The sequence below is a fragment of the Cariama cristata genome, unplaced genomic scaffold (assembly GCF_000690535.1).
Source record: "Cariama cristata isolate BGI_N322 unplaced genomic scaffold, ASM69053v1 scaffold30107, whole genome shotgun sequence".
Taxonomy (NCBI): Eukaryota; Metazoa; Chordata; class Aves; order Cariamiformes; family Cariamidae; genus Cariama; species Cariama cristata.
Window position 1 is genome coordinate 1 of NW_009625442.1, and position 14,871 is coordinate 14,871.

Below are 14,871 nucleotides of genomic sequence, written 5' to 3' on the forward strand. Positions count from 1 at the left end.
CCGCTGCCCGCCACAGTGCCCTGGGCTCGGAGCGCGTCCCGCTGAGGGGGATGTGGAGGGAGAGCGTGGGGAAGGGCACACGGCAGCCCCTCTTCTCCTGGGCTCCTTCCCCAGCCAGAGCCCACTCATCCATCGGGGACCGGTGTCTGCCTGCTCCCCCGACAGTCCCTACATATTGTAAGATTTCAAAATAGAAACTTTTACTGTTTTTTTTTGTTTTTGTTTTTGTTTTTGTTTTTGTTTTTTGTTTTATTTTTTTTGTTTTGTTTTGTTTTGTTTTTTTTTAAGGAAAAAACAGACTGGGAGTTGCGGGGTCCGGAGCAGGACCCTCTCAGCTACAGCGAGTCGTCTGGATGGCTTCGCCCTCACAGCCAGCTGCCGTGTAGCCCCCCAGGCATAGGCACCAGGCGGGCACTGCCGCATGTAGCACTGCTACCCATCTCCTCTCAGCATTGCTTCTCAACAGGCGTCTGGCCTTACCGGTAACAGAGTTGATCCGACATTTCTGTCTTCGAAAGTTGCTCCTTCCCCAGGTTGCGGCTTGAGTTTGCTCCTCTTTGGCAAAGCAAAGCGAGATTGCCCTCTTTCTTCCGAAGGGGTTAGACATGCTGCGCTCCAGCTGGCACGTTGGCATTGCGCACGTCTTTTCTCCATCACAAACCCGTTCGTCTCCAGGTACCAGGAACCTCTAACAGACCTGGTCCTGCTTTATTTTCCCCACCCATTGGACCTACTCAGAAAGACCACTTCTGCATGCCTTTTGCTTTGTTATTCGTAATGGTTCTGTAAATTACATACAGAGGTTTTTTTCCTTCCCTGGTCAGTTCCATGAAATGGGTCCCTGATGATTGCTTCAGGATGGAAAAAAACTGTATCCGTTCACTGAGTGGCTGCTGCAGTCTGAGATTTGCCTAGGGTGTTTCTTTGATGTGATTATGGAGACATAGAGAAGATGAGTCTTTACTGGTGCTTTTACCTGTGTTCAGGTCCCCATTAATCTGCTTTTAGCTGCAGCCATAGTAGTGTTACCCGGTTTTAGCACCCTTTCCACCTCTTACCCAGCCTGCTGTCTTTTATGCCTCACAGCCTGGCTCTTACCCAGACCTTTCTTACAGCTTTTTTAGCACAATTGTTTGAAAATCCACTGAAAGAACTTTTTTCCCCCTTTATTTTGATAGAGACTCTAACTTCCCCTAGCAAGAATTTCTCCACACATTCAAGCCAGTTTGTTTTTTCTTTTTTTCTTCCAAATCTCATCCCACTCTTCCCAGCTTATGTCTCCAGTGATTATGTCACTCACAGTAATTCCTTTGTATCTCCAGCCTTCCCCCTTCTAAAGTCTAAAAGCTTCTCAGTGATGCTGTTAGCAAGCAGAAAATTCAAGGAGTTTGGCTTGGCCTGTATAAGGAGATGACGGGTGTTTCTCACACATGTATTAGATGGGAAGAGTTAAAAGACAATGGTATCCATATGTTGTTGCTCTCCATCTACGTTGCAAATGAGGGAATTAAGACAGGAACGGGAATGTATTTAGCAGAGTCATACTAGTGATGGGTGTGTCTCAAAGGGGTTTAGGAAGCAGCCAGACCAAGGCAGGAAGCCCCATCTGGCAGTGTGCTCTATGGTCCCTTCAAATTCTCCATTTTGAGGCTCACCTCAGAAGGCAAAAAGGATCCATCCTACTTTGAACTGGAAAGTGCTGTCCTTGCCCCTGCCAGCTGCAGCTCTGCTCTCTTCCTCCCTCTGCTTACTGCAAATGGCACAACTTACAAAAGTGTAAGCTATCACACTCTCCAGCTTTTACGTGCAGAGCACTGACCACACTTCAGCACTTTTTAAAAACAGGCTAATTCTTCACAAATTGCAGAAATTAATCCAAATTCAGATTCCTTCACAGTCCCCCAGTAAGATACTGAATCCCCAGATACACACATGCAGACACTGCCACGTGGAAAAGGTAACTTGAAATTACGTTGCCTCTTGTGAGCCCAGTGCACGTTTCTGCCTGGGGACTACTGCTGGGTCACTGAATCAAGGGGAACAGACAGGACGCTGTTCGAGGAAGAGCCCCCTGTAACTACGGCAATACAGGGCCATTTTGTTTTAGAAGCACGAAACCATAACCCTTTACAGTGTTTACTTTTATTGACACAATGGGCCAAATTCAGAGTGAAATAAAAAACAGTGACAGGAGGATTGAGTTGAGTGGAAGTTGCTGGCTGATGGAAGGGGTTTTAACACCTGCATTAGAGGGGCTGGAATTATCTTAAAGCACCAATCACTGTAAATAAAAAAGCATTCAAGTTACTCCTCTGTTAAAATGAGTAAAGTCAATAGAAGTTTCCTGCTCCCCCACCTTCCTTTCTGAGCGATATCAATATGTAGCATTTAGAAACCATTTCACAAAGTTAAACATTTATTAGGAACCACAACTATTACAAAAAGATACCCATAGTCTAAATATATACATGAGGTTTAAACATAGCATTTTCATGTACCTTTAGCTATAAAAATACATTAGATTAAATGTATCCTAATTTATAAATATAGTTCTTTTTTTAAAAAAAAAAAAAAGTAGTATTTCATATGAAAGCCTTACTGTGCAATGAAAGAATATATACCCTCTAAGGGGTTATTTTAAAGTTAGTGTCTAGTGTTATATAACTTAGAAAATTCAGTGTGTAGAGTCAAACCCTGATTTATACAATAAGAGATACATTGACTTTTTAAAAACTTGATAAGGGAAAAAAAAGAGGTGAAATATATATCATACATATAAAGCCAGAATACTAGGATTTTAAGAATTTCAGATTATTTCAGTTTCAACGACTGTTTATCAAAAATACAGAGATAGATCAAGATAACCAGCCTTTTACTGTTTGCCTTACCTCCTTACTGTCTGACTGCAGCCCTAGGAAACCATCAGGTAGGCAAAAGTAAAACGTTTGTCTGAGAAGATGTTTGCACTCTAAGTGTTTTACAAAAATAGAAACGTATTTACAATGTTCCCATTTGGCCTTTCATGGGGAAGGGAGGACATTTTCTTCACTGGATGGGGAGATTTACTTGTCTCACATACCCATGGGAGGACAGGCACCTAGTTATATACAACTGTTGGAGGTATGTCATTTAAGAAGTTAAGCAGTGTTGAAGTGCAATTTCAACGTTCACTAACTAATAAGGAAGTTTAGGCTCATGCAAACTTTTTCCTTATCGCCACCCACCTTCCTTCCTCCTCCAAAAAAAGGTCTGCTCATGCAACAGAACTTGTTACTGACTGGGTATATCTCTAAGCCAAGGAAGATACTGGTTAAATCCTTGCTTGCATCAGAGAATAGAAGTTAGACGTGCATTTCTGCTTCAAGCCCTGACATCTGGAAAACTCCAGACAGCAATCTTTACCAGTTCTCCCTGGAGATCTGTTGATATGCCATAAGGAACCTCTACCAGTTTGCTCTCAGAGGACAATCCCAGTGAGATCAGCTAAACTTCCTAACAAGCTGACACTGCTAATACCTGCATACTTACAGCACCTGCAGATATGGAACTTCCCATACGTTTGCCAGTGGTTCTCCAGTACAGAATCAGGAGGAGGAGGAAAAGTAGTGAACCTGGGAACTGAAGACAGCATGTGGCTTGTCATTAATCTCATCGTGACGTCTGGGCATGCAAAGGAGTTACTGCAGGAGATACTAAGGCATGAACTTGGTGTGACAGCCACTCCGTGGATGCTATTCATGTATGTGCATGCTTATACAGCTGTAAGCAAGAGTCGATTCAAGGCAGTTTATTTCTCAGTGAAGGATCAGCTACTCTGCTTGCCACAAGATGAGAGCACTCACGAGGGCAATTACTGCAAAGCTGCTGACACATTTAAGTCCAGCCATAGCTTATTCCATGGTAACTGGTTTGTATACCCACATCTTTAGCACTCAGCGAGTGCTTGGGAGCACCTGCCTTTTCATACTGTACTTCCAGAAATTTATTTTAAGCTACATTCATACGGGATAAAGAAGCAGTGAGAAGAGCTTATAAGTTTTACTCTTATAATAATAGCTGTGGCTCAAAAAATGAGGAGATGTTCACAAGCCTGAAAGTTACAGAGAAAGAGAGAGCAGGACAGCTTCCTGAAGCTCTGCTGCTCCCTCCCCCAGATCAGAAGGACTGGCGTGGGATGTTTTCTGTGGCATATCTACCATGCTACATGCTTAGCATTCAACTCGATGTCATCACGTTAAGTACAGTGCAAAATCCTCTTGCGAAAAGTGCTATAGTGAAGGTTTGAGATAGATTTGTGGCTCATTCGGAGCCAGAAGGGTTAGCAAGTCAGTAACTTGCATTTGCAGCATGTGTAATGTGTGCACACCAAAACATCAGGTTCCAAGGACACTTTAAAGTCTAGCTCTGCTGGGTGAAATGCTGGCCCCAAAGGAGTCCTCTAGGAAACTTCCACAAATCTCATTCAGGGCTAGAATATCACCAACATGGAGAATGCATGTATCTTTAGAGAGACCAAGATAGCTCTTTCAAAGAGAATTTCTTTACAGATCCTTCCATGAAAGCTTGCACTCCCATTCCAAACTCCACCTGCAATCTCCACACAGACTCCGCCAACTTCAGTCAAGCTGTATCAACCCTACCGCTCAAGTCCCTTTATGCCAAGTGAAACCCATATGCCTCCGAAGGTGTTTAACACTCCATGCTAACGGTACCAGAAGTCTCTCTAACATGCCATTGATGTCCGCGTCCTTCAGGGGTACAGTTTGAAAGCAGATGTCCTGCAAACACTATCACTGACCAGCATTTTAGTTACAGGTAGCAGATGGGTGTACAGCCAGGGGCTTGTACAGTACAAGTGTGTGCTATGCTGCCGGTAGGGTCCATTAAATCAGTTTTCGAAGAGCCAGTTGACAAAATGGAGTCCAGTAGATTCAGTGTTTCTAGAGGAATAAAGTTAGGTGTTTCCATTTTCCTTCCTACCCCTCCCCTCCCCCTTGCTCTGAACACGTCCCCCATGTGTCACATTCAGAGTGTCAGCATTTTAGGCCTTCTGTTTTCATGGACTCTTCTGGGAGAGTTTAATGGTGACTGTTTTCACTTCTGTGTATTCTGCCAAAGCATATTCACCACTGGAAAAGAAGAGAGAGGAGGGAAAGGGACAAACAATTATAGCATGTTAATGTGTACTTCTCTAAGATAAGAGATTTCTACACAAGGGCATTTTAGCCTCTGATTGACAGCTGCTGTAGATGCCATCAGGCCATTAAAACCAGATCTGAACTAACCCACACCAGCTATCAATTTTTGCCACCACTTCTAATAATCACTAAGTACATGTACATAAGTACATACACATACCTACAATCTGTTGTAAAAGAAACATGGAATGCTTCTGCTCACAGTAACCTGCAAGATGACACCTTGTGACTCCCTGCCTAGTGAAAACTGAGTACTATTTTGAGAACCCGTAGATGAAACATCCACGTAAACATAGTTATCAGTGTTTAGACAGTAATTAAGTTGCTTTTTCACTGAAAGTAAGCTTCTGTCTACAAGATACCATATAATCAAGAGGGTACAGTTGCTCCAGAAATGCATACTGATGACAGACCCCACCTCTGCATTATGTCTTGGTTGGTGGGAACTGGCTCTATTCCCATGCCTTGCCCAAGGGATAAACCCCTGACATCCTGTAATTAGCCAGGCGGTCCGGCAAAGTAAACCATAAGGTCTCAATATATATGTCCCATTTGAGGATTCATTCATTTGCTGTGCTTAGCAAGTGAGGCATGTGAATGTCTCAGAGCAGCAGATGCACCAGAACAGCTACTGGAAATGGTTCCTGGAAATAAATCTGGCTTATGAAAAGGTACATTAGATTCCTCTGAAGAGTCTTCTGAATCGTGTAATAAAACCTGCCTCTCTCCTATACAAGAAGAAAATTAAGATTTAAGTCAATTTCTCAGTTCTACCTCTAACTTACAGGGTTACCTTGGTATAGAAATGTCTGTGTTAGTAACTAATTAGAGCTGGAATGTCCAGCAGCCATGCTGCAACGGGTCAGGCTGGGGAAGAGCGACACAGGGTCCTTCTGTAATTTAGTAGCAAGCTTGGAAGGTGGGAGGTAGAATGATTTTAGAGATCATTCCTTCTTGTTCTAGCTCCAACATTAGAAAGTCAAAGGTGGGAAGAGGTCCAACTAGGAGCAATGATACAGCAGTCAAAGGAGGCCCAGATACCACCATATAAAGACTGAGGAGTTTTGGGGTTGATACCAGTGTCCCCAGCCAAGGTGCCATACTTCTCCCTCGATCCAAAAATCTAACTAATAAGGAAAAATGCTTGCAAGTGGAATTGATTGAACTGGAGTTATTAAGAGCTTATAAAGCAGATGAAGGTACTCCTAAAGGTACCACTCACATTCTCACATCTGTGCTTTACATCCACACTGTACTGGCTTAGCACCTCCCTGTGCAGCATACTGCAAGCTTGATAGAGTTTAAAAGCAATTTCAACAATATTTTCACTGAGTCACCATTGTTATTGCATTCACCATCCACATATAAACAAAATATTGAGCAAAACTTACAGTTCTCTGCCATTGCCTGACATTTTAAAGCCACCAAAAGGAGCCTGTGCGTAGAGCGCATTGTAACAGTTGATCCTACAATAAAAACATAAATTGTAAAAAGACAATTCAATACGAAGGAGAAGCAAGATGATGACAACAGCAACAATACAAAAAAGGCTGAAAACTGTCAGTTTTCTCTTTATACAGTTCATTCACTTGAGAAATCAGATTTCAGCAATAAAATCTTATTTTGCTACAGAAACAGAAAACATTTGAGTGGTAATCAGTCTAACCTAGATCTCACTTCATAGTCTCTAATAGCTAAGACATTCATGCTTGAGCTGGAATTTATGCTGTGTTCAGAGCCACACTTAAAATAAATAGTCCAACGTATTCCCTAGTTTAATGAAGCACATTCTGAAATGAACATGTTTACTGAGAAAGCTGTCTAAACACTCACAAGCATGCCCCACTATCCACTTCCAGGTGTAGACAAAAGTTGGACTGCATTAGACAATTGTGTCGCAGTAAAATGAAAGCGCTAGTCCCATTTATATACACACTAGGAAGAAAAAGCTAATGCCAATACTTCCTCAGCATCTCAGTAAGATGAACTGACTGAAGAGAGACAGGTATGGCTTGGTGCTGTAGGACTGCACCTTCATGTATGGACACCACATGTATCCTGCAAAGGCCAACATTCCCATTTTTATGTAAATATTAGAGGCAGATTCTTCTGGCGGCAACTCTTGAAATCAATCCTCTGTGTGCGTCAAAATCAGACATCAGATCAAATTCCTATCTTTAGTGGAAAAAAAAAATCAGGATTCCATCTTTAAAACGATTCTAAAATAAAATACGAAATTTTGAAAGCAAAAAAAAAAACCAAACAAAACGCTATTTATTTTTCTGACAGTAGTGTGATGCCATCTACTGTCCATACTGATTTGTGCATCTAAGACCACATCTGATGCTACCTCAAGATCATAAGAATTGCTTTTTTCTACATACCAGATTTTGAAAGGCATCATGTCTGGTGGAACTTACTACAACCCTTACATTTTCAGAGTTTTCCAGATGAAGAACTACATCGATTGAACAAACAAACAGTCCATTTCTTGCCAGACTGTCTGGTCCTCACCATCTTATTTTGATGAACGGACGTTGCTTCTAAGCAGAGTATCAAGAATTTTTAAGCAGACTACTAATACATTTTACCTCCAGCACTTACACATGCCTCCAAATCATAGACCCCTCTCCCCTTCCAGGAAACAAAATCCCAGACCATAGGCTGGCCCCACACTGCTTACCAGACAGTTCCTGATTGCAATGCAGAAGCTAGCGTTAATGCTCTGTCCAGATTCTTTGTGAACACTGCAGCCGTAAGTCCGTACTCGGTACTGTTGGCTCTTCTTATGACCTCTTCTATACTCTTAAACTTCATAATTGGCTGAACTGGCCCAAAAATCTGCACATATAAATTAAACATTAGTACAGGAAAGACTTTGCTAATCGTGGTAATTTTGAAGTAATCAGAATCAGATGTTTTGTTTGGATACTGTATTTAAAATGTTATATCCTAGCCTTTTAGAAGTCACTGGTAGAGTCTCTTAAAAACTACTAATTAAACTAACTTCAAAGGAAGTACAGCGATGTGCTCTAGTAGGTAATGTACGCTAAGATCCAACAACTAATGGATCATCTATAACAATCAAAATAAGCAGAGTTAGATCTGGACAAGTTCCAAATGATTCATCCTTACTTCATTTACGACTCTCCTTTTGAACTCAGAAGTTGAGTATACTCAAGAAGTAATTAATATATTTCAAGGATTGCAAGTTTTCTTCTTTGTTTTTAACTCTGATTTTGTCATTGTATGCAGTTGATTTGCGTGCAGTGCATTTACCACGTACGCGTTTGACCACAAACTTGGCTTCCCAGGTTGCCAGTATAAAGGCAGCAGGCATACACAGTATTTCCTATCTTCTGGGATGGAGTCTCTCATCAAGTACAGCATCAAAGGTGGGGCCCTTTGCTGGCCTGCATGGTCTTGCAGTACAATAAACCCACACCGAAGGTGAGATACAGTCTCACTTGTGCCACCTCAAGGGCCAGGCTAAGCAGTTTGCCTGGCCTTTAGGCTCATACAAGTGTTTCTAAATTTCTTCGTTTTGGGAGATCCAGGTACTTAACTGGAGCCTTGATCCTAGGCAAAGGATGAACGTGCATTTGCAAGAAAACTGCAAATGAATGAAACTGGATAAGCTTCATGAATCATGACTTGGGATTTGGAGTCAGTTCATTAAAAAAGGCCTGTCATGGGATTTTCAGCTCCTACTCCCTCTATTTTTAGAATGTAACTCATGCCCAGACTGACTGATATCTTTCCCAGGTTCCTTAGAGATTCTGTGGCAGATCTGAGCCATCTAAACATTTTGCCATGAGTGAACAGTAAGCAGCCCCATAAAAAGCACTAGGCTAAACTATAAAATACAAGTGCCAGTTAGACTTTGGCAACTACTTATTTTCCATTGGGGAACATGATGAAAAGTAGATTAACTTCTATTTCAAAGGAATATCACAGGATCTAATCACATGCAGCTTGTTCAATTTTTCTGCATATGAGTAATGAAAGCCAGAGTATTAGATCTGCACTTTGCTGGCTTTGACCATGTTTTCATATAGGAAAAAAATGGTCAGCCTCAGGGGATTTCACCATGAGAACGGAATCTGGGATTACTTCAGACGCTGAGGCTACTTGAGAAAAGTTCTTCAGTGGCAGTATGGCAGGGCCATTCCTTCACTCCTCACCAGCTTCAGGTCCCAGAGTTCTTGTCCCACCTTTCTGCAATAAAGCAACTCCTTTTTTACAAAGTAGTGGAGCAAGAACACACATTATACTGTCCTCTGTCACTTTGAATCAGCATGTACCACAGCTGAGCAATTTCAAGTCCTCTCAGTAGGAGGTGCGTAAGAGCACACAGCGCACACAGCCATCTGTCTGTGTAGAGTGGGAGAGCTTAACTCTGTCTTCAGAAAATCTTCAAACTTCAGAGCAAAGAATACATAGAATCGCTCCAACTTGCCACAGTTTCAGTTATTTTTATTCAGTTATTTATATTTAAAATCAAGGATTCAGACAGAAACTCCTCCATCACCATTATTTCTTATTCAGAAGCAGCATTTATCTAGGTAAGGCATGTGTTTGTATTTGCATTATATCAAGTTCTCCTGAAATGAGACCCAAAAACATATCCACTATGTTTTTATCTGGGTTTGTTATTGTCCCATGAGTACACTCACAGGGCTACTTCCCTTTTGGAAAACAAACAAAATGAGGGAAAGTTAGCAAGGCGTTAGAAAGGGCTAGCAAACAGACACCTATTAATTGCACAAAAATTGCTGCTAAAACATTTTGACAGGTTTTTTGCCTGTTCTGCTCTCCTCCTTCTCCTCTCACAATTCCACACACACACATGCTCCAAAATGAAGCTCATCTTGCAGATACTTCATTAGTAGAATGGATTTCAGCATTAGGCAGTTGTTAGGACACTGAAATAAGTGAACTAAGTGAAACTTCTACTCTCCTCTCAGGTTTTCACTTCAAACCACAACCATACCTCTTTTATTTCCCATTTACAGTACTAAATGCATATAAGGTTCAGGTGATTTGTACTGTACCTCTTCTTTGGCGATACGCATGTTGTCAGTGACCTCTGAAAACACAGTGGGTTTTATAAACAGGCCTCTGTCTTCAATGGCAAGACCCCCACACTCCAGCTTAGCCCCTTCTTTCTTCCCACTTTCTATCAGCTCCAGGATTTTATCAAACTGGTTTTGGTCAATCTGTCAGACACAAATGGAAAAGAAACGGAGAGCAGCACCTTTATTATCACTGTTCCAGAGACCGGACTCATGGTAAGTGGCCCGGAGACACATTTGCAGGGCACTGTCAAATCAGGTGAGTTTACATCTCATTCTGTGATACAGCAGTCAGGCAATAAGCAGGCTGAAAGACAGGATGTGGACATAGTCCTGAGCCACAGAAAACAGAAGGTGAAGTTACATAGAATCACGAATGGTTTAGGGTGGAAGGGACCTTACAGATCATTGAGTTCCAACCCCCCTGCCATGGGCAGGGACACCTTCCACCAGACCAGGTTGCTCCAAGCCCCATCCAATCTGGCCTTGAACACTTCCAGGGATGGGGCATCCACAGCTTCTCTGGGCAACCTCTGCCAGTGCATCAACACCCTCACCATGAAGAATTTCTTCCTTATATCTAATCTAAATCTTCCCTCTTCCAGTTTAAAGCCATTACCCCTTGTCCTATCACTCCATGCCCCTGTAAAAAGTCCCTGCAAACTTTCTTGTCGGCCCCTTTAGGCACTGGAAGGCTGCTCTAAGGTCTGCCCGAAGCCTTCTCTTCTCCAGGCTGAACAACCCCGACTCTCTCATCAGCCTGTCTTCACAGGAGAGGTGCTCCAGCCCTCGGATCATCTTTGTTGCCTCCTCTGGACCCACTCCAACAGGTCCATGTCCTTCTTGTGCTGGGGGCCCCAGAGCTGAACGCAGTACTGCAGGGGGGTCTCAGCAGAGCTCACCTCACTCCAGCTCTGGGACTTACTGACCTTCTCCATGCACTGATTTAGCTCAGTAGCACCACGAGAACAGCCTGAGATGGGTTTTGCTGGGCTAACGACCCCACTCAGCTCAGCAAGGGATCTGACTAGCAACAGAGTCAGTGCAAGGGAGGGAGAATGAGGGCATATAAACTATTAAGTCGACTTTGCTGTATTGTGCAGCTTCACCCACAGCTATCTGTCCCCAGCTGGAAGAACCCAGCAATCTCTGCCTCCATCTCTTTCCACATACGCACACTATATGAACAGCCTCAAAGATAAGCCCTATTAGCGGGGTGACTTCAGAACAACTACTGCACTGAAGCCATACTTTTAAAATCAGAATCACCTTTTGCAGATCTTAGAGACTAGTACCATCCCAGCATTTTTTGGGTCTCTCGACTGCGAGCCATATCCTCACTTTTAACTACCAACCTTGTCTAACTCCTCCCCACCCACATCTAAATATGCAGTAATCTCAAATAGTGAGTACTGTTGTGTTACTAGCCTTTCAACCAGGGGTTTCAGTAGAGGTGGGGAAAGGCCAGACCAGTTACAGGACACTGAAGTTGCACAGCTGTGCAGCCCTGCAGTAGGGCTTGGAGGAGACATCACATACTCCACAAGCACAGTGGGTCACATGCTGGAAGAGGTGCAGAAGCCCACAGCACCTCTGATCAGGACTGATACTTCTTTTGTGCTCCACAGGCAGCAGTGTACTGCAGGTACTGTCAGGTTTCAAACAAACAGATGTGGCTATTCGCATGATGCATAATTAAGTGATGAAGCACCTCATCGCAGCATGCTGCAGATGGTAAAAGACTTATGGAGATGTTTAAAAAAAAGTACAACTAACAAAAACCTTGACAAATTAATCAAGGTGATTAAATAAAAGACTCCACCCACTGGTTCAAGGTGCCCTGGCAGCCTGGGAGGTTATTCTGAATGCCAGGTACCTCCAGATGCTTGTACTCGTTCAATACCCTTCCCTAGGCATCTGTTTTTATTTCAGCAGGGCCAGTTGCCAGTTAGGATTGTTTCCATGGAGTGTTCCACACTCAACTCGTCCAGATTACAGACTATATCCTGTCCCTAGTTAATCCTGGCCACACACAATCGAAGTTTTCATGCTTTTAGACAAATATCAAAGCTTCAGGAGGGTGTCCTTGGGGTACTTCTAGTACACAGCAAAACCAGAGAACAGCACATCTCCTGCCACACAGATGTGCATATCACATGCACTGTGGACGGCTTGTACCAAGTGCTAATGTTCTCTCATGCGTTAAGATGCTACTCAAGAAAACACTTGATACATGCTACCGCATGAGGAAATGTGCGCCCTCACGTAGGGTAGAGTGTCATATAGTAAGTTTGGCAGGTGTCATACATATTGTCTATTTGTCTGGTTGCTTAGTTGCCAAATGTAAATAATTTGAAAAGGTCTGCAAGTGCTTTCCATCCTGGCATGTCTGTGTTCCAGACCAATCCAGTTCATCCACTTCACATCACAGAAAACAAAACAAGGATATTTATACAGCTGTAACTTGTTGCAAGGCAAACTATAGTTAGATGAAAAGACACTGGGGAAAGAAAACATTTGTAAAAATGACATGCAAGGGTGGAACTGTTTGTCATTGTAACTAGAGCTTGCAAGGCTTGTTTAAATTCTGCCCCCTACTCCACTATTATTTATGGTTTGAGCATTGACTTCTATTAAAAACAGATGATCTGGTAGAGCAAATTCTACTATTTGTCCATCTAATTCAAGAGAGAAGGTGGCTTCTAAGGATCACTGCAATGCTGGAAATCTGAGAAGCCCCAAATCTTCATATCTTGCTTCATTTAAGTCAAGACTGCAAGGAGCAGTTTTTCCCTTTCCAAACCTAGCATTCGGGATCCTAGAGAACAACAGACTGTTGGACACAGACTGTTTCTACTAATATATTTTCAGGCTTTAATCCTAAAGTATACAAATGTCTACAGTCTAAGGAAAATATTCACCATCTTAAAAATCAAACAATAGGTTTTGGGCTGAATAACTACTGGCTAGCAAGTACCATGAGGCAGCCTTAGTGCTTATTTTATTCCTGGAGACCAGGTCTTATAGTCCACAAATCCCAGCATTTGGGGTTCTAGAACAACAAAACTAGTCTAGTCTTGTTCTAATCTAATCCCTGTTCTAGTCCACTAGGACATTAGTCTCATCTAATGCAGTCTGCTGTTCACAATTGTATAATGCACTGGTTAACCAGTTTGCCATCTGTGCAGATTTACTTTATTACTTCCTGTGATACAGCTCACAGGAATCCAAAGTTAAAAAATGCCCTTAGTCTGCATTTGAGGTTGGCACTCTACTCAAACAGTCCTGATCTCCCCTCAGGTTTCTTGTGGTGTCCTTTGAATTCCCGCCAGCCAACACAGTCAGACACATGTGAGTTTTGGAGAAGTCTCATCAAAAGCATGCCTCATTTCTGTTTAAATTTAATACTGTTTAAATTTGACCTAATTTTGATCAGAGCAGTTTATATCAGCATAACCCAATACTGCAGCTGACACAGTCTTTTCCCCACACCCATGCCACGAGCATCCACGCCAGTGCACAGTAATCCACATCAGGGAACTGACCTGAGTAAAACCTTTCTTCCTCACTTCCAAAAAGGCTGGATTAGACAATCAGCCAGTTCCCAAATCTAGTTCATAAGTGCAGTGCAATACAGGAACAAACAGCTGCGCACAGGACCACTTTTCCAGGACTCGCTTACATCAACTTTAAGTTCTTGTGGAACAGTAGTGTCTGTTACCCCATGCTATCCTGCACCAAATTGTCTCAGCAGCTATTTAAAGCACTATGCTCAGCCATGGTGCAGCTTGGTTTCACGGAGCACTAGCTCAAAGTCTGGACTGCAGAGGCTCTCCTATTTTACACTTTCTGAACTCTCTATAAGTTGCAGGTCCTGTTGTCCGGCTACAAGCACTTGGAGCTGATGTAGGACCAAAAAGATCATGGGTTACAACCACTGTCAGCCTAAAGGCTGGCTCCAACTCCTTCCCGCTGTTGGCTTCTAAGCCAGTGATGATCCCAGAATGGAGCCTGCACAGCAGCATGTGGCCATTTTTGTGATGCTGTTGGGTATGTTCACCTTGACCCACACAGAAGGAGAATGAAAGCAACTACCTGGATCTGAAGCAACTGAGGCCTGATGGGGAGAGATGAAGGAGAAGAGGAAGACAGATTCTTTTTCCTGGTGATTCTTCCCTTATCCATCAGTTCAAGATAAAAAAACCCCTCACAGCAGAGCAGGTTACTTCAGGAACAGAAGAAAAATTTGATGTGGAAGTTTCACATTTGAACAGTAACTTGTGGGCATGTGTGAATCTTTGCTACTTTTGGAGGTATTTTAAGCCTCTGTGACATTGCATCGTTTCTCTCTTTTGCTTGAATTTCTGTGTGTTGCATCTTACAGCATAGGCTCCAGAGAGCGAGCAACCATAGCTGCAGAGGAAGTGGTTGTTCCTTTGCACTGGCAGCCACATGAAAGCTTTGGGATTAACAGTTTCCTCCCACTCTCTCAACACCTTCCCATCTTAGGCTTGACAGTTGCACGCACAGAAGCTCAGGTGTGTGGGGGTGTGCTATCTCTCCTAGCTACAAGTGTAACAGGTAAGCCAGAACAGGGA

General features: G+C 42.8%; 1 protein-coding gene across 1 annotated transcript in view; it reads right to left on the minus strand.

Moving 5' to 3' along the window:
* Positions 1-4,232: 4,232 nt before the first annotated feature.
* ALDH1A3 (aldehyde dehydrogenase 1 family, member A3) overlaps positions 4,233-14,871 on the minus strand; it is a 32,402-nt gene continuing 21,763 nt past the window's right edge. Inside the window, exons 9-12 of the mRNA XM_009703623.1 lie at positions 10,253-10,417; positions 7,882-8,039; positions 6,590-6,664; positions 4,233-5,129 (exon numbers count right to left, since the gene is read on the minus strand). Coding sequence (XP_009701925.1) covers positions 5,057-5,129; positions 6,590-6,664; positions 7,882-8,039; positions 10,253-10,417 — 471 coding nt within the window. The 3' untranslated portion in view covers positions 4,233-5,056. The remainder of the gene's footprint in view (positions 5,130-6,589; positions 6,665-7,881; positions 8,040-10,252; positions 10,418-14,871) is intronic.